A 26,345-nucleotide genomic window follows, 5' to 3' on the forward strand; every position below is an offset into this window, starting at 1 on the left:
AATTAACATGTTTAATTTTCATTAGAAATGAACACAAAAATAGTATTTTTCAGAATCCTTGAGAACAAGTCTCCAAAATCATTTATTCCTTTTGATAGTTATGCTGCAATATGGGCAAATAAATTGCTGCTAGAATTGGTTAAATAAAGGTTTCTTACTGAGTGCAAGCTTGTCATTGGGGTGAAAGCAGGACTGTTCTCACAGTACGTTGTGCTTCAAATGTATGGAACAGTTATGCTTCAGGCTTGCTGATGACAGTGAACTCAATGCCACGCTTAGTCAGTCTTTCAATGAGTGTACTCTTTGAGAATATTGCTCCAGGTGTGTAAACCCCACCCCTAAAGGACGAAAAATAATTGCAACACATGGTCAAATATGCATTTCAGGCTCTCATATCTGAAGCAATACATACATTATCATTGGAAGGCAGTGTAGTCCCTGAAAAATAAGTTTTCATTGAAACATTTAATATCAATAATCTCAGATCAGCATTAAATAGTCTAACAAATGAAATATTATATCTGAATATTATATTATATATAGAAATATATAAGGAATTTATATATTCCTCTACAAGGAATTTAAGATTACTTTGAATACAAGTGCATCTCACTTTGTTATGCCAAGCCCACCAAATAGAATAAGCAGATGTTCAAAGCTGAATATATTTGATTCTTACGAGTTATGAAACTCACCGCTTCGGTATCAACTTTTGCTCCCAGAGTATTGTAATAGCGGCCTGCACCATAGCCATCGAGGTAGCAACATAGCCAGGTTCTGGGGAATAAAAGTATCAAGATGTGAAATAATGCAAAGAAAAAGTGTTGCGCTCTATAGAAAATGAGACTTAAGCAGAAACGTGTTTTAAATATATATTTTCCACTATTTCTCCAAGCCACCCAACTTGCATAAAGAAGGAGAAAGTATTAAAACACAAATTCATTTTCACCCAGAGTTGTGAATCTGTAGAATTCTCTGCCACAGAAGGCAGTGGAGGCCAATTCACTGGATGTTTTCAAGGGAGATATAGCTCTTAGGGCTAAAGGAATCAAGGGATATGGGGAGAAAGCAGGAACAGGGTACTGATTTTGGATAATGATCAGCCAAGATCATATTGAATGGTGGTGCTGGCTGGATGGGCAGAATGGCCTACTCCTGAACCTATTTTCTATGTTTCTAAATTCAAATTTGTTCCTATTTCTCTTCTGTTCAGTTGTGATTAGGATTCAAATGTGTTGGGTGCTATTTGCTTTCCTGTGTAACACTGTAATCATGTACATTAGGTTTTCCTTGTCTGTAATGTGTCAAACAGAAGCACTAACACAGGTGATAAATAGGAAGGTGATGGCTGGAGAGTTTTAATTAAATCAGTTGAACTTGCAGACTATTTCATTACCATAAATGTCCCCACTTAACCCTGTTTCATAGTTCATAGGGTTTAGGAACTGAATTAGGCCATTCGGCCCATCAGGTTTACTCCACTATTCAATCATGGCTGATCTATCTTTCCCTCTCAACCCCATTCTCCTGCGTTCTCCCATAACCTCTGACACCCTTACTAATCGAAAATCTGTTTATCTCCACCTACAAAATATCCATTGTCTTGGCCTCCACGGCTATCTGTGACAATGAATTTCACAGATTCACCATCCTCCGACTAAAGAAATTCCTTCTCATCCCCTTTCTAAAGGGATGTCCTTTTATTCTGAGGCTATGGCCTCTGGTCCTGGACTCTCTCACTAGTGGAAACATCCTCTCCACATCCACTCTAGCCAGGCCTTTCACTATTTGGTAAGTTTCAATGAGGTCCCCCCACATCCTTCTAAGCTCGAGCAGGTACACGCCCAGTGAGGTCAAGTCATAGAGTAAAAAGAAATTAATTTCACAATCATAAGTTTAATGTAAATTAAAAATTGCCTGTACCTGGCCCTTTCACCCGAGTGCAGATTTTCAGTGAAGGTTTGCCTTTTTGAGGATCTTGACCTTCCTGATATCCCTCACCAAAGAAAGTCATGCTGAAAGAGGTCTCTTCCATCTACAAAACAAAATACAAGAAGCTTTTTCTAAATTTACTTGCATTTATTCCAGATTCTGTGGTTCATTTTAAAACAGTGCATCCGTGGGTTTCAATTTTTTTATTCTTTAGTTTTTGAGACACAGCATGAGAACAGGCCCTGCAGCCAAAGCCAAACATCGATCATCCGTTCACACTAGTTCTATGTTATCCCACTAACATTCTTTCCCTGGGTGTAATTTACAAATAGCCAATTAACCTACAAATCTACACTTCTTTGGGATATGGGAGGAAACCAGAGCACCCGGTGGAAACCCATGCTGTCACAGGCAGAACGTGCAAACTCCACACAAACAGCACCCAATATCAGGATTGAACTGGGTTCTCTGGCGCTGTGAGGCAAAAGCTCTTTCGGTTTCTAGAACAGCTGTTCTAGAACATTCTGTCATTAGGGCAGCTTTCTGCAATCAAATATTGTAATACAAAAAAAATGTGTGGAGAGAAATACTACTGCCTGTAATTATTTGCAAGGACATTAAATGCAGTTGTATTAAATGTTCAAATATATAAAGATAACAATATCATAAGTACAGATCTTTAAAAGAAATTAGCAGAAACATTTTAAAACATGCATATGGCATCCTAATTATAAAGCTTTATAGTAAAGAAGGCAAGATTGAACCAAATAAGACTTTGGGAACTATATTTGGGTTTTAAAATCATGAAAGGAATTAAATAAGTCACTGATAATGATTGATTTTAGTTACGAGGAAAAGCTAAATTGAAGGTTATCAAGAAAAACTTTTCTGCTTGATGAGTCTATAATTGGGGAGAGAAATATATAATTGCAAGGATAAGGGGAATGGCTTGAAAGACAATTGAGAGATTCGAGAAAATAATTTGAAACGAAAAGGGAGGAGACCAGTGGCACTTCTTGTGGAGATCAGGCAAACAGACAATAGGCCAATTAGTCCATTCTTGTAAAATTCTAAGGAGACTATTTTCACTTCACTGAATAATTCTACAAAAACATATTTTCACAGGCCTATTGCCTGTAAAAATTGATATATCTAATACATATTTCAAATAAGTTTTGATTTCCAAATTTTAAATAAAAGTGCCGGGTAGAAAATACAAAAAATGTAGTTTTCATCACTTTAGTCCAATTTGAGAGCAAGTAGTCAGATACCATTTATTTGAAAACATAGGACTCGTGTTTGTTTTAAACAAACTAAAACAAAGATTAATGGGGAAAACAAACATACCTGTCCTTTGGTTGGTCCTTCCTTTGTAAAATATCCACATGAGAAAAACTCTGGATACTATGATACAAAAGGCAAAAGTTGAACGATATACTTGAACAATATTATTAAAAGTTAAAACTGAATAGAAGCTATAACACTTTATGAATACACCAATCAATGTCACTTACTTTGATCATAAGTTTCCTTCCAAATTTACATTTTGAGAAACACCAGAAGAAGAATCCAGCTACCATCAGCAGAATGACTGACCTAATTCCACCCACAGTAGCATATGCACCATACTGAACCTAAAGAGAACCGGATAAACATAGATGTTAAATGAGATTAGCTCATCTAATTATAAGAAGAATTTCTTAAAGCTGATGAAATGTATTAATGCCATTATCATAAACAAAGAGTATCAGAAGCAGTGCAGAATGTCTACAAAATTGTTTGTCAAAATAAATCTATATATTACTAAAACACTGTTATTTGTTATCAGCCGTGTATTTATGCCCCCGTCACACGATAGTGCTACAATTTTAGGACCACTTTACTCACCTTTGTCCTGGCGACCCTTTAAAATAAGTTTCATTCAAATTGGCAGAGCTGCCAACCTTGTCAAATCAAAAAAAGGAACACAGATGGCAAAAAAAAGAAATTTTTAGTGGGAAAAAAAGGAATTGTGCAATTTAACAAAACTTACAACCATGCGCAATACAGGATGCACTTTCAATACAGGAAATTGTGATATCCAGTGGTCAAGCTGTTATCTCCATCGTTTATCTACATGAAATAGTCCACAATGGTTCAATCCAACAAAGTACATGTATCTAGTGTTTCTTTTTTGGTCCTCAAACTAAGTCAACAGAGGTTCTAATGTATGTTTGTCCACTCATATTCAGTCCTTGCTAGAGAGCTTTGTGTTATAAGCAGTGGTTGCTTGTTTGCACTTCTCCAGAAGCCTTTCACTGAAGTTCACTTGACGACAACTGTTTATTTTAGCACAGCTGTACACTTTGTGTGTGAGGAAATCTGATAGTGTTTGTGTGCTAAGATTTGGGCGAAATTCAGTGTAGTTTTTCCTTATTAAAACTGGCAATTTTAAAACAATGCCTTTGGTCAACAGAGTGATAATATTAATTTTCAGCGATGCAGTTGTGTTTATTTTGTTTCTTGGTGGTTATTGAAGTCACGCAGCCTTAAAATGACACCGATTGGAGAACTAGTCCGTCTGAAGTACTCTACCGCTAAATAAGAAAACTGGTTTGATGGAAGGATTGGGCTAAACTGTTTCAGCAGTCACACAACCTGGAGTCAGTGCGGTCTTTAGTGCAGAATGCACGGCTGCCTCAAGACATACCAGTAACTCGTCATCAAAAGTGACTCTGGGCTGGCGAAAGGGGGTATCTATCCGGGCCTGACCTGCAAAGCAGTTGGTCCCAGGCGGGAGAGTGGCTGCAAAGGCTCACCCCCCCCTCGTCTTCTCTCCCCTCCTTTCTTATCCTTTTCCCTTCCTACCTACCTCTGCACGTTGCCGGCGAACTGCGCTCTCTGAAAGTCGGCTGCCAAACACCAGATTTCAGCCCAGTCTGCAGCCATGGCAAGCCGCCCTTCACTATGCTGTCGATGGAGGCGACAGCTCGCGCGGCCCAGGACAAGGACTCGCCCTCTGGGGCTGCGGAGGCCCAGGGACAAGGACTCGCGCTCCGGGCTGCGGCGGCCCAGGAATGAGGACTCGCAACTCCACTCGCTTTCACCTGATTGAAGGTGTAGTCAACGGTTAATAGCATGAACCCAAGCAATGCCTGACTTTTTGTGGGATATGTGTATCAGGTTTTTTTTTTAACACTACTGGGCCCACTCCCTCAACTCTAATTCCAAAACATTGATGACAACATTGGTGTTCCTTCCTACATGTGCAGAAATCCTGATTTATTATTTTTGCTGCCAATTTCCACCTGCCCTCACCATCATATGGTCAATCTCTGTATTTTCTCATAATTTTCTAGATCTCTGCCTCCATCTCAGGAGGTAGACCAGCCACTACCATCCATTACAAGCCCACCAATTCCCACAGCTCTCTCAACTTCATCCCACCCTGCCTCCTGCAAAGACTATTGCATTCCTAGTTCCTCCATCTCCATCATATTTGGTCCAATGACAAGACTTTCTGTACAGTTGCCTCCAAAATGTCATTGTTCTTCCTGTATTGTGGCTTTCCTCTACCATTGTAAACTATGCCCTTGACCACATCTCATCCATTTCCCGCCACTCTGCTCTCACCCCCTCGAATCCAGGACAGAATGAGGATAGAGGTTCCATGGTCCTCACCTTCTACCCCAACAACCTTTGCCTTGAACAGATCATTCTACACGTTCTATCATCTTCAAGAGGTTTCACCAGCAGAAACATCTTCCTCTCTTCTCCCTTTCAACATCTCACAGGGACCGTTTCCTTTGCGATTCCCTGGTCCACTATTCTATTCCCACTAATGACTCCCTTTCTTGCAGCACTTTCCCTTGCAATCATAGGGATTGCAATATTTGTCCTTTCACCTTTTCCTTTCCAACCATCCAGGCACTCCAAATGTCTCTCTGTGGAGACAGCAATTCAGAGGCAGAGGCTCCCCATCTTATCAAGCTTCTTTTTGTCTCCTTCCCAGTTTGATGAAGTCATCGACTCGAGATCTGTTTTTCTTCCCTGAACTGCTGAATATTTCCAGCTTTTATCTGATTTTATATTGTGATGGCCAGATTTATGGACTGGACCCTTCCCCACCCACATCTCCCCAATCACCACTTCACACCTATTCACAGCCTGACTCCAGTCTGCAAAGACTGGCCCCTCCCCCCCCCCCCCCCCCCAACCCCTCTGCAATCACCACTTTACTCCCACTTACAGCCTGACTGCAGTCTGCAAAGACTGGGCCCTCATCCACTACCCACCCCCTCCTTGCTGCCCAACATCAGTCTGGCCACTTTCTCCATCTCCAACAATAGAAATTGAGGAGGTGGAGAGGCCATTCAGAAGACTGAAAACCCAGAAATCTCCAAGACCGGACAATGTTTGCCCCTCTACCCTCAAGCTCTGTGCCGTACACAGACATTTTCAACCAGTCCCTGCAAACCTGCACTGTCCCTGCCTGCTTCAAAGTCTCCACTATTGTCCCTGTGCCCAAAAAGACAAGGATCACTGGTCTTAATGACTGCAGGCCTGTCACACTGACCTCGGTAGTCATGAAGACCTTTGAAAGACACGTGCTGGCCCAGCTGAAAAATATCACAAACCCCTTGCTGGACCATCTGCAGTTTGCATACAGGGCCAATGGATCGGTGGATGATGCAGTCAACCTAGGCCTGCACTTCATCCTCCAGCACCTAGACGGCAAGGGGACCTATGCCAGGATTCTGTTTGTGGACTTTAGCTCTGCATTTAACACCATTGTACCAGAGCAACTACACTCCAAACTCTCCCAGTTGACTGTGCCTGAACCTCTCCGTCAGTGGATCACCAACTTCCTGACAGACAGGAAGCAGCATGTGAGGCTGGGAAAACACATCTCGGACCCGCAGACCCTCAGCTTAGAAGCACCACAAGGCTGCGTACTCTTCCCTCTCCATTACTCTCTCTACACCAACGACTGCACCTCCACAGACTCCTCTGTCAAGCTTCTCAAGTTTGACACAACCCTGTTTGGACTGAGCCAGGATGGGGGGGAATCTGCCTGCAGACAGGAAGTGACACAGCTGGCATCCTCGTGCCTTCGTAACAACCTGGACCTCAATGCTCTTAAGACAGTGGAATTGATAGGAGACTTTAGGAGAGCTCCCCCTCCCCTCACTCACAATCAACAACACCATAGTAACATCTGTGGAGTCATTTAAGCTCATTGGAATCATCATCTCCATGGATCATCATGGTCTGGTTTGGCTCAGCCACTAAGCAGGACATCTGGAGGCTGCAACGAATCGTTCAATCAGCTGAGGTTGTTGGCTGCAACCATCCCCCCATTAACGAACTGTACACTGCAAGGGCCAGGAAGCGAGCGAGCAAGATAATCTCTGACCCCTCTCACCCTGGCCACAAACTCTTTGAAGCACTTCCTTCTGGAAGGCAACTCCGGACTGTCAAAGCCGCCACAGCCAGACATAAAAACAGCTTTTTTCCCCGCGAGTAGTAGCTCTAAATAACCAAAAGTCTGTAGCCTCTTTTTGCTCTGGTTTATTTCCTTCACATGTTTAAACTATAATGTTTTATTCTTAATCTTTTATGCTTTATGCTTAATTGTTTACTGTATGTTTGTGTTGTTGCTTGCGAGCGGAGCACCAAGGCACATTCCTTGTATGTGTAGATACTTGGCCAATAAACTTATTCAATTCAATTCATTTTCAGAAAGTTTTGTTCTATTTGCATATCTTACCTCTCAGTAAGCCAACATAAAAGTTAGAAATGTATATGGCCTTGTCACTAATGACCCATTCTGGATCCATCTGGCCATGATAGCACAGATAGAAAAAGCAAATAGGTACAGTCATTACACTGAGGATATAGCCATAGTGATGTGTATCACAACAATTAAGCAAGATGGAATAGACTGAAAACCAGCTGAAAACTGGGAATGTGTGAAGCGGGGATCATCAGCAGCAGAAATTTACACCACCATTAGACTGTTACCCTGTGATCCAGCATTTCCCTCAATCTAACAATTGAATCACTCCTTTGCAACAGTAATCGGCATGAAGTACATAATAGATTATTCAATTTTCTCCTGAGATCCCAACCATTATAGAAGTCAGTCTTCTGTCAATTCGAAACACTTCACGTTATACCATAGAATGATAGAGAATTCTACATATAGCAAAGACAAGGAACAACCTTGGTTCAATGGCCAGAAAATCCTGCCAGGAGTAGCAACAGACATACTTAAAAAATGAGATACCAATTGATAAACATGTGCACCAAACTCAAAACAATGTGCATAGATAAAGCCCAAGAAACCCCAGAACCAATGAATCCAACCACTGCATTCCTGCCACATCAAGTATGGTGCAGTATTAAAGAGCCAACAGAAGGAGGTAGCTCCTAGAACATGAGCTTCAACTCCTGTTGACTCAACACGTGAGCACTAAAGACAAAGCCAAAGTCGCGCGGCATGGTGGCGCAGCAGTAGAGTTGCTGCCTTACAGCGAATGCAGCGCCCGAGACTCAGGTTCGATCCTGACGACAGATGCCGTCTGTACGGAGTTTGTACGTTCTCCCTGTGACCTGCGTGGGTTTTCACCGAGATCTTCGGTTTCCTCCCACACTCCAATGACGTACAGGTATGTAGGTTAATTGACTGGGTAAAATGTTTTTAAAAAATTGTCCCTAGTGTGTGTAGGATAGTGTTAATGTGCGGGGATCGCTGGGCGGCGCGGACTCGGTGGGCCGAAGAGCCTGTTTCTGCGCTGTATCTCTAAATCTAAAAAAATCTAAAATCAAAGTATTTGCAACGGTAATTGGCATGAAGTACACAATAGATTATTCTGTTTTCTCCTGAGATCCCCACCATTATAGAAATCAGTCTTCTGTCAATTCGAGACACTTCGCGTTATACCTGAAATGGTAGAGAATTCTGGATGTAACAAAGACTTTAGGACCATAATGTATCCCAGCATCAATACTGAAGACGTGCTTCAAAACTAACTCCACCTCCAGCAAAGCTTTTTCAGTACTTCCAATCAGTCCATTCTCAGTCCTTAGAGGTGTTGAAAGATGTCATGAGCAGTACTATCGAGCACTGGAAATAACTGATCAATGGTATTTTCAATTTCAATTAAGGACAATCCCGAAAGATTTTATAATACACAAGGGCAAAAAGGGTAACTAGAGAGAGAGTGGAACCTCTCAGGAGCGGTCACCTCTGTGTAGAGCCACAGGAGATGGGCAAGGTCCTCAATGAGTATTTCTCCTCTGTATTTACTGAGGAGAAAGACAGTAGGACGGAGGAACTTGGGGCAGTCAATGGAAGTGACGAGAGCAGTCAGTGTTACCGTCGAAGAAGTACTGAAGGTACTATTGTGTATGCAGGTAGACAAATCTCCAGGGCCTGATCAGATATATCCGAGGACATTGTGGGAAACTAGGGAGGAAATTGCGGGAGCCCTGGTTGAAATTTACGAGTCGCCCTTAAATACAGGAGAGGTGTCGGAAGGCAGGAGGGCGGCAAATGTTGTGCCTCCGTTCAAGAAGGGCTGCTGGGAAAATGCTGGGAACTATAGGCTGGTGAGCTTAACATCTGTAGTTGGAAAGTTACTAGAGACTATTCTGATGGATGTTATACAGGCATTTGGATGGGCAAGGGCTGATTAGGGATAGTCAGCATGGTTTTTTACATGGGAGGTTGTGTCTCACAAATCTGATTTGTGTTTTATGAAGACGTGACCAAATAGGTCGATGAGGGCTGAGTGGTAGATGTTGTATTCCCTGGATTTCAGTAAGGGATTCTTCAAGGTTCCGCATGGTAGGTTGCTCTGGAAGGTTAGATCGCATGGGATCCAAGGACAGATAGCTGAATGGATAGCAAATTGGCTTCATGGAAGAAAGGAGAGGGTGATGGTGGAAGGTTACTTCTCGGACTGGAGGCCTGTGATTCGTGGTGTGTCTCAGAGTTCAGTGCTGGGCCCGTTACTGTTTGTCATCTCCATCAACGATTTGGTTGAGAACCTACTGGGCAAGATTAGCAAGTTTGCTCATGATACAAAAGTGGGAGGTTTTGCAGATAGTGAAGATGGTTGTGAAAGAATGCAGCAGGATCTTGATCGATTGGCCAGGTGAGCTGAGGAATGGTTGATAGAATTTAATACAGAGAAATGTAGGGTATTGCATTTTGGGACGTCTAACAAGAGCAGGTCGTACACAGTGAATGGTAGGCCTCTGGGGAGTGTTGTGGATCTAGAAATGCAGTTGCATGGTTTCTTGAAGGTAGAGTCACAGGTAGATAAGGTGGCCAAAAAGACTTTTGGCACATTGGACCGTCAGTCAGAGTATTGAGTATAGAAGTTGTGAAGTCATGTTGCAATTGTATGAGACATTGGTGAGACTGCATTTAGAGTATTGTGTTCAGTTCTGGGCACCATGTTATATGAAAGATAGTCAAGCTTGAAAGGGTTCAGAGAAGATTTACGAGGATGTTGCCAGGAATAGAGGGTCTGAACTATACGGAGAGGTTGAGTAGGCTGGGGTCTCTATTCCTTGGAGCACAGGAGGAAGAGGGGTGATCTTATAGAGGTGTATACAATCATGAGAGGAATAAATCGGGTAGATGCACTTGCCCAGAGTGGGAAAATCGAGGACCAGAGAACATAGGTTCAATGTGAAGGGGAAAAGATTTAATAGGAACCCGAGGGGTAACTTTTTCACACAAAGAGTGGTGGATGTATGGAACAAGCTGCCAGAGGAGTTAACTGAGGCTGGGACAATCACAACGTTTAAGAAACAGTCAGACGGGTACATGGATAGGATAAGTTTGGAGGAATATGGACCAAACGCAAGTAGGTGGGACTAGTGTAGCTCGGACATCTTGGCCGGTGTGGGCAAGTTGGGCTGAAGGGCCTGATTCCACACTGTATCACTCTACGACAATGGAATGTTGGCCTTCGTAACAAGAGGAGTTGAGTATAGGAGCAAAGAGGTCCTTCTACAGTTGTACCGGGCCCTGGTGAGACCGCACCTGGAGTACTGTGTGCAGTTTTGGTCTCCAAATTTGAGGAAGGATATTCTTGCTATGGAGGGCGTGCGGCGTAGGTTCACTAGGTTAATTCCCGGAATGGCGGGACTGTCGTATGTTGAAAGGCTGGAGCGATTGGGCTTGTACACACTGGAATTTAGAAGGATGAGGGGGGATCTTATTGAAACATATAAGATAATTAGGGGATTGGACACATTAGAGGCAGATAACATGTTCCCAATGTTGGGGGAGTCCAGAACAAGGGGCCACAGTTTAAGAATAAGGGGTAGGTCATTTAGAACGGAGATGAGGAAGAACTTTTTCAGTCAGAGGGTGGTGTAGGTGTGGAATTCTCTGCCTCAGAAGGCAGTGGAGGCCAGTTCGTTGGATGCTTTCAAGAGAGAGCTGGATAGAGCTCTTAAGGATAGCGGAGTGAGGGGGTATGGGGAGAAGGCAGGAACGGGGTACTGATTGAGAGTGATCAGCCATGATCGCATTGAATGGCGGTGCTGGCTCGAAGGGCTGAATGGCCTACTCCTGCACCTATTGTCTATTGTCTATTGTGACTACACAACGTGAAGAAATAGGCAAATAAGAGGCACAAAATTGCCAAGCAAGGACCATCGCCAACAAGAGTAGCGGCCAACCTTTGACATTCAATAGCGTTGTCATTACTGAGCCCTCCACCATCAAATTCCTGGCCAGAAATTCAACTGGACCAACCACATAAATATCTGTACAGCAATAGCAAGAGAACCACTAGGTATCTTGCAGAAATTGTCGCATCACCTGACAGCCTAAAGCCCTTCACCATCTATAACGTACAAGTCAGCTGCATGATAGAATACTCTACAATTCATAGATGAGTGCGCCTCCAACTGTCATGCAGTTTGAACATCAGCAGAACGAAGCAATGTGCTGGAGTGACATCCATCCACCACAATGCGAAATGTTCCACCAGCTGTAGATTTCCTTGCAGGCCTTTAATCACCCTGACTTGGAAGTGGAGAATAGCTGCATTATCATTGCTGGATTTAAATCCAGGAACTCACTCCTCACTGGCATTGTGGTTGTACCTTCACCAGAGGGCTATGGAACAATGTTTTTCTTCGCAGGGATACGGTAGTCACAAAGGTGACACATCATTGACTATTTAAGAGCAATTAGTGATGGTCAATTGCTTTTGACCTTGCCAGTGGCCACAAACCTAGAAAAGTCTTCATCCTTGCAAATGAGCCAAATTGATGCATGAAGAAACCGTGCAAGCCTAAATGTTGCCATTTGGGGGGTTTTCTGGCAAGAGAAAATATTCCAACAAAACTATGTGATTCTGCAACAACAAATTACATTTTATAGGGAACAAAACTAAATTATCAATAAGCCCAAGTTTCGAGGTCATGTGAATTACAATTTAGTTTCTCTTTTATCATATGAACCATGTCCAATGTGATTTTTCATTAAGTTAAACTGAACGTACCATGAACATTAAAAAAAGAGGAAGCTAAATATACTTACAGGACTTTCCTGCAGGTTCTCATACAGGAACCGCTGTGTGCGTTTGACTACTGAGGCATCAGACCCCAGGAATGGAATAGCATATTGATTTACTTTGTTACTATGAAATACTCCAACCCTGCGAAGAAAATGCATTGTTCGAGGATAAATCTAGTCACAAGTAGGCTTACATCACATTGAGTTCAGAAGAACTACTTTAAAATCTTACATCGCAAATATTTAAAAAAATCTTACTGCTGTGCCTACTCCCTAATATTTCTCCTCTCGTGTACAAATTTTCCCTTCACATTATTGCTTTTACAAAACATCATATTTAAAATATAATGGGTCAATATATGTTAATTGTCATTTAAGGTTTTGAATCAAAGAGATGTTTTCCTTATATGTATACAGGCATTAATGGAAGCAAAAATTAGCACTCAAGCAGAAGGGGAAATTTGGAATGATGCTGGCTGGTCAAAAACATTTTAATTTAACTGGATAACAGAGCATCAAGTACTGTGGCAAAGGCATAGATGCTAAGGAGAAGAGGTGGAAAGTTAGGACATCACATTAAAAATTATATACTTATAAAATGAATTACTTGAAAGCCATTGAAGCCACACAAAAATATTTCAGAAGAGCGGGAGGAAGGAAGGGCTATGGAGAAAAGGAATAAGAACAGAAACATTTGGTGAGAGGCTGGATTTAGAGTCATTGACAAGTCATGCGGCACTGTTTAATTCCTTCAGACATGTAGGAGTAGCGCAGGTTTGTGCAGGGAGTATTATTATGGTAGTAATAGGAACATCAAGAACATTTCAAAATGTGGAGACATTATGATTCCACAACTGAGAGAAATACTCAATTTAAAATTAATGCATTCCCCATGGTTGCCTATCCCTTTCAAATGCAAAATTAAAATTAATCAAATGTAGTTAAATAACTGCAGCAAAAAGTATCTACAATTGAGCTAAATTAAGCATCACTGAATTTGCATAAGTTACTATACATTTTTATACCACAGGAGAATAGTTAAAAAACAAACTCAATTTTATAGCACTACTGTTATTTCATCCTTGACATCAAACTCCTTAACTAAGCAGCAATGAATCTGAACATTTAAATGGAATGTTTTTTCACCTGCGTTTTAGTTTGGTCCCAATAACCGGAAGAGGTTTAAGTTCAAACTGTCTTCTTAGTTTCTTCAGGTTAGTATGATCAGACATTCCATGAATTGCTGACTGCCAAGTTCCCTCGTGAAAACTGGCACCCTATTGAAGATAGAAAGGACTCTGAGAGGCAGTAATTTCAAACTAAAATGAAAAATTAGGTAATTCAAACCTTTTTATTCATTCAACCTGCTAAATTTACATCACAGACTTAAATCAATCTCCAAGCGGACTGAAGTATAATGCATGCCTTAGTAAATACTTGCCAATATCCATTTTCATCTGGAATATAATTACTACAAACTATTCAAGTACAATGCTTCACACTTACGCTAATTTAAAAAATCTGGTACACAAGTCCTCTAAACGTTTTTCTTTAATCAGACGATAGTTGTTGAGGAAGAGGATAGTTGTTGAGGGCTGGTGCTGGAACCATTATTGTTTGTCATAAATATATAAGACTTGGATGAGAATGGGTGGACTGATTAATAAGTTTGATGACAACAAAAATTGGAAGAGTAGTTGATAGTGAAGGTGGTTGTGCAAATACATAAAGGGACAATAGTTCAGTTGAAAAGTTGAATGGCGCAGTTGCAGATTCAGACCAGTGTGAAGAAATACATTTTGGGATGTCAAGTACTAACAGGACCTAAACAGTAAATGTCTGGGACCTCGGTAGTATTAATTACAAAAAGACCATGGTATGCAAGAAGAACTCACGATAGGGTTGTGGGCCGCTCCATACCCCGGCAGTAGTTCTGGCCCGCCCGCCGCAAAACCCACCTAGAGTGGGAGCCTTGTCCGCGGCTCATTTCCGGTTTGCCCCAGAAGACCAGGAACTAGGTGGAGGGAGTTGGTCACAGCGGCGGGAGTTGGTCACAGGCAGTGATGATGGCATTCAGCATGCTTACTTACATAGACCAAAGCATTGAGTACAAGAGTTGGGAAGTAATTTGCAGCTGTACAAAACATTGGTCAGGCCAAACATTAAGTGTTGTTTACGGTTCTGGTTGCTACACTACAGGATATAGTATTAGAAACAGCACTGAAGAGATTCATCAGGATGTTGCCTGGAATGGAGAGTTTTAGCTACATGGAAAGATTGGAACGGCTGGGTTTATTCTCACTGAAATGTGGAAGGTTGCATGCTGGAAGACCTCTCAGAGGATTATAAAATAATGAGGGGCATAGATAAAGTAGATAGTCAGAATCTTTTTTCCTAGGATAGGGGAATCTAGAACTAGAGGCCATTGATTTAAGGTGAGGGGGAGAAATTTAAAGGAGAGCCGAGGGGCAACTTTTTCCCCCACAGAGCGTGTTGGTCATTTGGAATAAGTAGCCAGAGGAAGTGATAGAGCCAGTTGGACAGATACCTGGCGAGAAAGTATTAGAAGGATGCAATCCTAATGCAGAAAAATAAAATTAGCAAAGATCGGCTTCTTGGTCGGCATTCATAAGTTGGGGCCAAACACACATTTGTGTGCTACACATTATGACTGAGCAACTGATCGAAAAACTAGGCTGCTTAAATAAATTTCATTTTCAAAAAGCATCAGATTTTAATCTCAAATAAAAAGGTTAGGTTTAAAATATAGACACAAAAGACTGCAGATACTGGAATCTGGGGCATAAAACACTGCTGATCTGTCAGCTGATCTATTGAGTTACAAGGTCATAAGAGTCATACAGTATGGAAACAGGCCGTTCAGTCCAACTTGTCCACAATGACCAAGATGTCCATGAAAACTGGTCCCATTGTCCATGTTAGGCCAATATCCCTTCTACAATTTGTTTCTCCAGCAGTTTGTTTTTGCTTTAGGTTTCAAATATATTTAAATATGCATATTAATCCACATATACTCGCAAACAATGTTTAATATCCCGAACAAGTCTATTTATTGTTTGTAGTTTTAGAAAATAACTTGGTTAATAATAAAAGTACTGCTACCAAATGACAACTATTATTCCAAAAGACAGATCCTCTGAATCAACCCAAGAAATAGCAAAAAGAACTGTATTTAAATATTTCCTTACACTGTTAAGCTGGACAGTTAACCTACTTTTAAATACCAGAATTTATCATTACAAACTATGGTTTAAATAAACAAAAGATAAACCTTTGGTCCTGTCTCCAACTTCAGGAAGCTATCCACAGCAGTCAGAGTACCTGAAAAATAACATGTAAATATGTATACAATTTCTTATTCTCTATTGCATCAACATTTAAAGTGTCTTATTATTCAATTTAAATATTTTCCATACTTCGAAATCACTCACTAAAAGTACATTGCATTAAAGGCTATAATTGTTCAATTTGCCTCACTAGTTGAAAAATAAAAGAGCTTCAAGAACCTGCAATTTTGCAGGCTGTACAAGGGAGCAGGCATTTGAAGTTCTACTCAGGTCAGAAAAACCCAAACGGTAATTCTAGGACCAAAAAACAAACTTCAACTTTGACTAGGGAAAGTGCACTAATCCTCTAATTGTAATCATCTCTGCTATGAGGAAAGGTAAGCCACGCTGGCCTTTTTGTCCTGGGCCTCCTTTATTGTCAGTGAGCCCAAATGCAAATTAGAGGAACAGCACCTCATATTTTGCTTGGGCAACTTACAACCCAGCAGTATGAATATTGATTTCTCCAACTTCAAGTTTAACCCAGTACTGCTCAATAACCACGGCAATGCAATATTGGAGTTAATCATCTGTGCACATATCATAAATTACCTTTCAACTGGTTCCTGGTGTAAAGTACACCCATATCTGCTGGAATAGAATCAAATCCACAGCTTCCAACCACATATATTCCTTTTTCAGCAGCTGATGCATTATATTTTAGTTGCATGCTTTCCAAAAACTGTGAATGATAAAACAATTGTAAATTACAGGAGCCATATTTTCCACTATGTCTACTTCCTTTACATGCACAACTGTCCCTTTCACTTGGAACACTCTTCTCAGTTTCCAACCTTCCTCTTACTTCCACTATCTTCTTGTGAGGGAAAATATTGCACAATTTGAGGTTACCATGTTACCACATGAAGTCTCAGCTTTAATAAATTGAAGATTGTGGAAAAGCAAACATGACCCAAATGGCGACCTCAAAAGAAATCTCACATTCTCATTATTATTTAAATTAATGATTGATGCATGTTCGGAATAATGACCCAATTTATTTGCATGCAATTTCCATGGTTATTCTCTCCATGTGAAGTGGATTTATACTTTGTCATTTTTCTCTGCTTTAACTTGTATTCATTTATCATATTTAAGCACACTAGCCCATTATTCCTATTTACATGAGATTGCCCAAAACCAGTTCAAATGGCAATTATGTTTTAAATGATAGATTATTAACAGTTTCTACCAACAAATTATCTTAGCTCAGTAGTATTAATAGCATGGCCCTGAAACCTCCTGAGGCTCCTTATAAGAATTTTGTGTGCAATTTTGGTCGTCACACGATAAAGCAACAATAATCAGAGGGGATGCAACAAGAGAGAGTATTACGGAACTCTTGTCTCTCTTGCTGCACCCCCTCTGTCATTATTGTTGTTTTGTGCATATCTTCCATGCATTTGTCCTCGATACTGTCTATATGTCTTGTTCCCCTTTCTCCTGACTTTCAGTCTGAAGAAGGGTCTCGACCCGAAACGTCACCTATTCCTTTTTTCCAGAGATACTGTCTAACCTGCTGAGTTACTCCAGCTTTTTGTGTCTGTCATCGGTTTAACTGGTATCTGCATTTCCTGCTTTCACATTGCACTGGTCAAGGTTTTATCCAATTCCATCTTCAGTTTATTGGTTTTGCACATTGATCAAAACAGAGCTTCATAATCCACGTATACAAGTACTGCCCAACATAACAACTGATTAAGTTAAATGGGACCATATCAATGCCTTTAATCAAATACACATATAATGCATGTCGGCTTATAATAGGGCAAAAGCACAGAAACACACAGAAAATGTTGAAATTCTCCTCAGATAATTTATACAAAGCAGCTTTTTATTTGGCGGTACCTTACATTTGTATCTAATGATTTATTGAAGAAAAGATCAATACCTGAGGTTCACCACTAATGTCAATACAGTGAGTTCCATTTTCAATACAGGCCTTCACCACCATCTCTCCAAAAAACCTGTACTGATAATAGATATAATAGATATTCTGAAGTTAGTGACCAGCAAAGTTAGGTTGGAGCTCTACCCTTTAGGCATAAAAATTGACCAGCCCTGATGAAATGTCTTCAACTTGCAGTGTTAACATTTCTTCTCTCCGATGTCTCATCTGCTGTGTATTTCCAGCACCACTGGTTTGTATTTCCAAAAAGGAGCCCATATTAAAATACGTGCAGATGCTTAATTTTCAGCTAGATATTATACTTGACGATTAACATGTCATTCTTTTAGTTACGATTCTGACCATAAAAAGTTTTAAAAATGACATTTGAATGCATGCAAAGCCCGAGTAAATACTATAGTAATGCTTAAACAAGTGAAATAATATTTCAAAACAAATTTTATTCAAATATTGACCAATTAAAAAAAATATTGCATTTGAATTCTCCTCCATGCCTAAACTTGCTATTTTAATCCGAATGGATTTTATATTGTATCTCTGTAATGAACATATATTACAAAAGCTTTAAAATTTAGCTGTGTGTGTTAGAACATAAAATGAAAGCAAAAATAAACATTTTTGAAAAATGTGAACCAGTGATTCAAGATTCATTCCCCCCCACCCCCCCAAGATTCGCTTCAGAATGACTTCTTATTCAGATATATACTTCTTATATGGTCATACAGTTCAAAAATAGATCCTTTGGCCCATCTTGCCCATGCTGACCATCAAATGCTATTAGAATAATCCCATTCACCAGCATTTGCTCCAACGGTTTCCTCCCACACTCCAAAGACGTACAGGTATGTAGGTTAATTGGCTGGGTAAATGTAAAAATTGTCCCTAGTGGGTGTAGGATAGTGTTAATGTACGGGGATCACTGGGCGGCACGGACTTGGAGGGCCGAAAAGGCCTGTTTCCGGCTGTATGTATATGATATGATATGATAGCTTATATTCCTTGGGGAGTCAAGTGCTCACCTAGATCCTACTTTAATGTCAAGAGTACCTGCCTCCACCATCGACTCAGGCAGTGAGTTCCAAATTTCATTCAGTCTTTGGGTGAAAACAAAATCTTCCTCAGATCTTATCTAAACTTTAATCTCATACTTCTAGTTTTAGACATTTTTGCTATGTGGATTAGTTTCATTACTATCTATGCCCTCGTAATTTTGTATACCTCCACCAAGTCATTCCTGACCATCCTCTGATCCAAGGTAAACAAACCTAGCCTATTAAGTCCCTACTCGCAAATGAAATGCTCTATTCCAGCCAACATAATGGCAATTCCCTTCTGTGCTCTCTTCAGTGTTGCAACCATTATGATGCTCGACCCAAACTTTATTCCAAATACTCTTCATGAATAAGCATTTTGCGATAAACATCTCAGTAAAGAAGAAGGATTCTTAAACGATGGTCAACCAAGTTTTTTGTTCTCATTTATACAGGCACGGAGAGGCACAGATATATCAAAAAATGTTGCTTGCAGCAGCATCACAAGCACATATTCAGAAAAAAAGTTATACTTCAATTAATAAAGAGAAACGATATGGAAGCAGAAGTTATCAGTATCCCCAAAGATTGGGATCCAATCAGAATCCAGCAAAGGGGGACAGGAAAGGGAGGGAAAATAATCAATATGGGCAAACTGATAAGGAGCACAAAAAGTGACAAGAGTTTCTTTCAGTGTTAAAAAGAAAGAGAAAGGTCTTAAGGGGGCTTGGAGAATAAGGGAATACATGTATAAGCTGCTGCTTCATTACTGAATAAAGCCAGGGGAAATTGAATGCTATCGTTATCACTTGAGAAATAGTGGATAGACACAGAGACGCAGAGTAACTCAGCGGAACAGGCAGCATCTCTGGAGAGAAAGAATGGGTGACGTTTCGGGTCGAGACCCTTCTTCAGAAGGGCCTGAAGTCTGAAGAAGGTTCTCAACCCAAAAAGGTTACCCATTCCTTCTCTCCAGAGATGCCTGTCCCGCTGAGATACTCCAGCATTTTGTGTTTATCTTCAGTTTAAACCAGCATCTGCAGTTCCTTCCTACAGCAGAATACAGTTGTATTCTTCCAAAATGATTGTCAGAAAAGCACCAGGGGATTGGAAAACTGCCATGTGTCAGCCTTAATCAAAAAGGAAGACGGCAAAATGAGGTAACCAAAGGCCAATTAGCTTCACATCCATTGCTGGATTAGTTATAAAGGAAGTAATAGCAGCATATTTGGAAAATCATGAACTGATCGAGCAAAGTCAGCATGGCTTCATGAAGGGGAAAATCTAGTCTTACAACTTCATTAGCTTTTTTTCAGGTAGTCTTGACCAGAGTGGTTAAATGGGAATGACTATATATATTGTATTTGGACTTCTGAAGATGTTCAGCAAGGCGTCACACAAGATGTTGTCATAAAACAAGTGCCTGTAGCATTTGGTGCAATGTATAGGCAAATATAGAGGATTGGCTAACAGGCAGAGACAGGGAGTCAGTTTCAGGTAACCAGTGGGGTATCATAGGGATCAGTGGTGGGAACACAAATGTAAGTGAATTGGACGAAAGAAGCAAATGCACAGTAAGCAAATTACAGACAATGCAAAAAAAAAATTGGTGTGAAGGTAAATTACACAGACGATAATTTATACTATAATGTGGCAAAATATGAAGTTGTTCATATTGCAAGGAAGAATGAAAGAACAAGGTATAATTTCAACACAGAACTTTGCAGTACAAAGAGATTTGAGGGCCATTGTGTATTAAAAACAGAAAGCTTGCACATAAATGCATCATGTAATATGAAAGGTTAATGGATTGTTGTTATTTATATCAACAAAAAGCATAGAACAGTAGAACAGAACAGCAAACAGTACTGGAGGAACTCAGCAGGTCAGATAGCATCTGTGGAGGGAATGGACAGGAAACATTTGAGTTGGGACACTTTTTCAGACCAACTCCAACCCAATGAAATGTTCCTACCCAAAACGTTGCTTGTCCATTCCGTTCAGATTCTGCCTGACCCTCTGAACTCTTCCAGCGCTTTGTACTTTGATCAAGATTCCACTATATGCTTTTTCTTGTATCTCCATAGAACTGCACAACAAAGGAAAAGGCCTTTCAGCCAATAATGGCTGTGCCGAACATGATGCCAAATGAAACTAATCTCCTCCACCTGCATGTGATCTATATTCTTGCAGTCCCTGCATATCCATGTGCCTATTCAAACATTACTATTGTATCTGCTTCTACTACCACCCCTGGCAGCGCATTCCAGACACCCACCATTCTGTGCAAAAACTGTCCCAAACATATCCTTTAAAATTTCCCCCTCTGACTTTAACGCAATGCACACAGAACATTTCCACCCAAGAAAAAGATTCTGACTGTCTACCCTCGATATCACTCATAATTTTATATACCTATCAGGTCTCTCAACATCTGCCACTCCAAAGAAAACAATCCAAGTGTGTCCAATATTTCCTTAAAGCTAATATCCTCTAACCCAGGCAGCATTGTGGCAAACCTCTTCTGCACCCACTCCAAAGCTTCAACATCCTTCCTACAACAGAGCGACCAGAGTTACATACAAAATACTGAAAATGTGGCCTAACCAACGTTTTATAAAGTTGCAAAAGCTAAGTGGATGTTAGACTGAGTGACTCTCCTCCCCCCCCTCCCCAATCTTTGCACATCCCCAATCCTTTCCACTCGTGATTTTAATTTCATGTTTCATGTATTTTGTGTTTTTGTGTTTTTATGACTGTTGGCAGATCAATTTCCTCCTGGGATAAATAAAGTTCTATCATATCATATCGTACCATGCCTGGAAGAGTACAGAAACATCCAGAATAGTCTCAGAATAACAGGACATAATTTTAAGACTCATACAGTAAAGATTGTATCCACTCAGAGAGCAGTGTCTTTGGAACCATTTGCCAAAAAGAGCCTGGGAGGGGGAGGTGGCAGGGGGTGCAAAGAGTCATAGTGAGTTTTGAGGCTGAAATAGATCACCTTCCAATTAAGAAGGGAATCAAGGGTTATAGGGAAAGAACACGAAAGTGGACTTGAGTAATGTTGGAGTCATTCAGTCTGAAGAAGGGTCTCAACCCGAAACATCACCCATTCCTTCTATCCAGAGATGCTGCCTGTTCCGCTGAGTTACTCCAGCATTTTGTGTCTTTTTTCTATGTAAACCAGCATCTGCAGTCCTTTCCTACACATTGAGTAATGTTGGATCAGCTACGATCCAACTTAATGACAGAGCAAACTCATGGGACTGACTTGGCTCACTTGTTCCTACTTAAGATTCCAGCACAATAACCACCATTGCATAAATTAGAAATCTCTCCCCCCCCCCCCCCCCCTCTTAAATGTAAAACATGTTTTAAATAATGCCATATAGGTATTTAAACATTGAATACTATCAGAAAAAAATTATACTCTAGTAAGGTAAACAGGTTTCCTTCCTTTGTGTTCTAAAGATATACTTACAGGTCCTACACAATTGAGGATAATGGATCCCTGCTGGCACATGGCAGCAAGTGAGGATAAATCATTTAAATCACAGATTATGCATTCTTTAGACTTGACTTCCGGAGTTCCTGAAACAAGTTAATTTTGTTGAAAAAAATTAATCCTTTATATCAGAAAACAAAATTTTCAAAATAATAATGTTTTATCTTTGTATTAAAATGTGAACTATTTTATTTTAAATTGACAAAGTGACATGTGTTAAATAATGATAGATTTGCAAAATAAATTAACCTTTGTGGCTTTTCTAGTGTACTTTTGGACATATTTGTAGTTTGAAACCAATCTATCCAACAACATTGAATGTTTGAATTCTGAAACATTCAACTGTATGTCACATTCACTAAAACGTTCAACTGAGACAGAATGGAAACCAGGGGCTGAATCCTCTGGCTTGCAAATAAGAGCAAAGCTTTTGTTTGGCCTTGTACCTTCCACCAATGGAAAAAAAACATTGGCTGGCTTTCAACAAACTCTCTGTCCTTCTGCAGCTGAAACACAATGTTAAAAAGGCTATTGTATAATTTGGTATAAACTGGTGTAAAAGACCTAATATTTCAACTAAACACATACAATTCAAACTGTTCTTTTAAACATGACATTAATAAATAGTTTTTCTTCTGCCATCCTGTTCAGACTAAATTATGAGACTGAATAGCTGAGCAGTATGCAGCTGCAAGGCAGAGACAAAGAACACAGTTAATGTTTATTATTTAACTGGTTTTGCAGATTAGGAGGGCTCCAATGCAATTATATTTGAAATTAATGAGGTCAGCTCTTTTAAAATATATATATATATACACACAATGTAAACTAATTGTAACTTTGTAAAGGACTTTATGTTGTTATCCCACACATTTCTCTGGATACTCAAATGCCAAGTAACTACGTAGTCCTACGTTAGTTAATCTACAACCCCAAATATTCAGAAAACCATCAAAACTGCACACTTCTATCTCAAAAAACTTCAGCACTGTTTCTTGAACACCTCAATGCCATAGGAATTTCACCAATATCTTTGATACCTTCACAGTGGATTTTTCCCAAAGTTATTTTGCACAGGTCTCACTAGTTGCATTGTACATAAAATGCAACATTTCAGGCATTTACCTGGATGCTGTCTGGAAATTAGGGCTGTAGTTACAAGGAGAGATTAAATATTCAGAAGGCGGATAATGACTTTACAGAGGTTTATATAAGTATGAGTGGCATACATGGTACTGACAAAAAAAAATCTGGGTCAGGGGACTCGAGAACTAGTGGGCACAGGTTTAAGAGGAGAGCTTAAACATTCACAGAAAATCAGAGGGGTACATTTTACACACAGTGGGGTGACTATATGGAAGGAACTGCCAGAGCAAGTGGCAGGGGCAGATACAATTACATTTGGAAAGCGTTAAAACTGATACTTGGATATTAAAAGGCTTAGTGGTAATACAGGTCGAATGAAGGCAAATTGGATTAGCAATGATTGGGTTCACAGTTGGCATGGAGGAAGTGGACTGAAATGACCAATTTCTATTTTGTGCGAATCTATGATTCTAAGACTTCCAATCCCTATGTAGCTGCCTGACCTGCTGAGTTACTCCAGCATTTTGTGAATAAATACCTCCAATCCCTATGTGCTGGATACAAATCCTCTTACAAATATAGATTCAAAATGCTGGAGTAATTCAGAGGGTCAGGCAGCATCTCTGGAGAAAATGGATAAGTGACATTTCTGGGGTCCGGACCTTTCCTCAAACCCGATCCGAAACATCAAACACATTTCCTCTATTCACCCTTCCCCCCTCACTTCCCTATTCCAGGGCTGGCTGACTAAACCCAAACCCATCCTCAGGCCTGGCTGATTCCCATGTCTTCCACATATCTTAGCTATCTCTCCCGTTCCTCCACTTCTCTCCCACCCTTAGTCTAGTTATCTTTCCCTCCACTACCCATCACCATCCAAGCCCGCCTCTCGGCCTCTCTCTCTACCCAATCCCATTCCAACTCTCCCCATCTGCCTGGCTCTACATATCCTCATTACTAGGCTTGCCCTTATTTCCACCTCCATCCAAGGTTCCTTCTCTCCCCCCCCCCCCCTCGTAAAGGGCCTACTGGTCCTCGCCCCAACCCATCAGATGGCCTGGCGATCTCCTCCTGAGCAAACCCCTCTCCCGGGTCTGGCTCGCACTACACCGCCCCCATGACAGCGGCCTTAACCGACCGACTTGCCCCCGCTCCCCACCTAGGGCGTCCGCTGCTCGCTCCAGTGCTTTCTCCAGTTTGTTTCGGTCCCTGCCGGCGATGGCCCATGTTAGATTTTGCTCCTGCCGCCCCTCGGTCGCAGCTGCCACCCGGGCTACCTCCTCCACCACGTACTGCCCGGTGAAGCCGGAGGCGCCGAACACGATGAATTGGTAAGGCCTGTCTGCCGCCATCTCAGTCCAGTCCTCGGGATCAGCGAGCGCCCAACGGAGGAGCTGGGGGTTGGCCTGACTGTCACCACCCACCCTCTACCGTAAAACAGGCGCTGCACGGCCAGCAGAATACAAGTCGCACCAACACAGGGACAGATGTCGGAAAAATGTACAACACCTGGAAACCACCCAGACTTCTTTAATCCCCTTTTTTCCCCCCTTTATTTCCTTAAAAAAATCATTTTAACACGCCCCTGAACGATCTACCATTAACTTGTTTATTTTGTAACAGCATGCTCCTTATTCTATATTTTTTTCTGGATAATCTAGCCATGGTCGAGTTTTTAAAATATATCTCATGGCTATGCTCTAAACTATGTATCTTCAAATTGCTATATCTTATTTAAGGTTAATTTTCTGTTTCGTATTGAAGTGTAGCTTCCCAGTCTCATGCTCTGTAACGCGGGTACTCCTGTGGTTAGTGTTTGTTTTTATGTAATTATTGCAAATTATCTGTACAACTGAGAAATGAGACATTATTGTTTGACTTATCCATCTTTCAGAATTTGTATTTCAAATGTTATAATGGAAAATGATTGCACTTTGATAGCTTTAAAATTACAATGAAAAAAAGCCATAGAAGAGGTTGAGGCAGTTATTATGCCAAATGTTAGACCACTTGGATAGGTAAATGGATAGGAACAACTTAGAGGGATATAGGCCCAATGGTCAGATGGGACTACCCTAGACGGGTCTCTCAATAGGCATGGACATGTTGGGCTGAAGGGCCTGTTTCTGTTCTGAATGACTCCATGACATTGTGTGGATTTTCTCAGAGATCTTCGGTTTCCTCCCACACTCCAAAGACGTACAGGTATGTAGGTTAATTGGCTTGGTAAATATAAAAATTGTCCCTAGTGGGTATTGGATAGTGTTAATGTGCGGGGATCGCTGGTCGGTGCGGATCCGGTGGGCTGAAAGGACCTATTTCCACGCTGTATCTGTAAACTAAACAAAAAAATTAGACTTTCACTCTTTCACCCGCCACACACACACACAGATGCTGCTCGATCTATTGAGCTCCTTCAGCAAATTGTTTGTTGTCACAAATTCTCTTATTTTGTACTAATTCCCCTCATTCACATTTTCCCAGCCAGATAAAAAGGCCTCTTCCTCTGCTGGCAGCAATTGCCCTTGACAAATTAGTCAAACATGCAAAGATTAATCTAATATGAATAAAATCCTACAATGTGAACATGCACGAATTTGACAATAAATTGGCAATTAGATACAGATAAGAAGTTGAGTAGTGGTTTATCTACTTCCAAAAATCTGTTCATTCCGGGTTCTACTCTATTAACATTTTTTTATCCCCACTAGTCAATATCTGGTTTTATCTTGAGGCAGAATGCAGTCTCCAGGCTAGGCACTGGGTTAATTAAATACAGCTAACTCCGCTCTTCCCATTTATACTTTTATACATATATCAGTCTTCTCCGTTTGTTTTGTGTCGTGATTTCTTTGATCAATTATTTGGCATGCCTTCTGTCTTGTTACAGCCAATTCTTTCTGTGCAATTTTAAACTTGTTTTATCCCATAGCATTTCTCAGTTCTAAAGAACCATTTCTTCCTTTCCATATGCTGCATGTCCAACTGAGTACTTCCAGTA

The 26,345-nt window shown here is 40.7% G+C and overlaps 2 protein-coding genes across 2 annotated transcripts in view; both read right to left on the reverse strand.

Annotated features, from left to right (window-relative positions):
• LOC144596981 (saccharopine dehydrogenase-like oxidoreductase) lies at nucleotides 1–24,791 on the reverse strand. Its single transcript, XM_078405880.1, has 12 exons — nucleotides 24,504–24,791; nucleotides 22,235–22,344; nucleotides 17,699–17,779; nucleotides 16,360–16,489; nucleotides 15,753–15,802; nucleotides 13,607–13,737; nucleotides 12,485–12,602; nucleotides 3,447–3,566; nucleotides 3,280–3,336; nucleotides 1,924–2,035; nucleotides 696–777; nucleotides 1–338 (listed from the first exon to the last, which is right to left on the reverse strand). The coding sequence occupies exons 1-12, from the start codon at nucleotides 24,694–24,696 to the stop codon at nucleotides 233–235; spliced, it is 1,290 nt and encodes a 429-aa protein (XP_078262006.1). The 5' UTR covers nucleotides 24,697–24,791; the 3' UTR covers nucleotides 1–232.
• Nucleotides 1–26,345, reverse strand: part of adss2 (adenylosuccinate synthase 2) — a 612,379-nt gene that overhangs the window by 404,522 nt on the left and 181,512 nt on the right. The gene's annotated exons all lie outside the window — the stretch shown is intronic.

This window comes from Rhinoraja longicauda, chromosome 9 (genome assembly GCF_053455715.1).
Source record: "Rhinoraja longicauda isolate Sanriku21f chromosome 9, sRhiLon1.1, whole genome shotgun sequence".
NCBI classification, from domain to species: Eukaryota; Metazoa; Chordata; class Chondrichthyes; order Rajiformes; family Arhynchobatidae; genus Rhinoraja; species Rhinoraja longicauda.

What these genes read in the sequence shown, in the direction of transcription:
- LOC144596981 (XM_078405880.1), bottom strand. Translation starts at nt 24,696, where the DNA reads ATGGCGGCAGACAGGCCTTACCAATTCATCGTGTTCGGCGCCTCCGGC. An exon ending in CACCAGGAACCAGTTGAAAG is followed by an intron (nt 15,803 to 16,359) that starts GTAATTTATGAT and finishes GTTATTTTTCAG; the next exon opens with GTACTCTGACTGCTGTGGAT. An exon ending in AAGGACCAACCAAAGGACAG is followed by an intron (nt 2,036 to 3,279) that starts GTATGTTTGTTT and finishes TTTGTTTTGTAG; the next exon opens with ATGGAAGAGACCTCTTTCAG.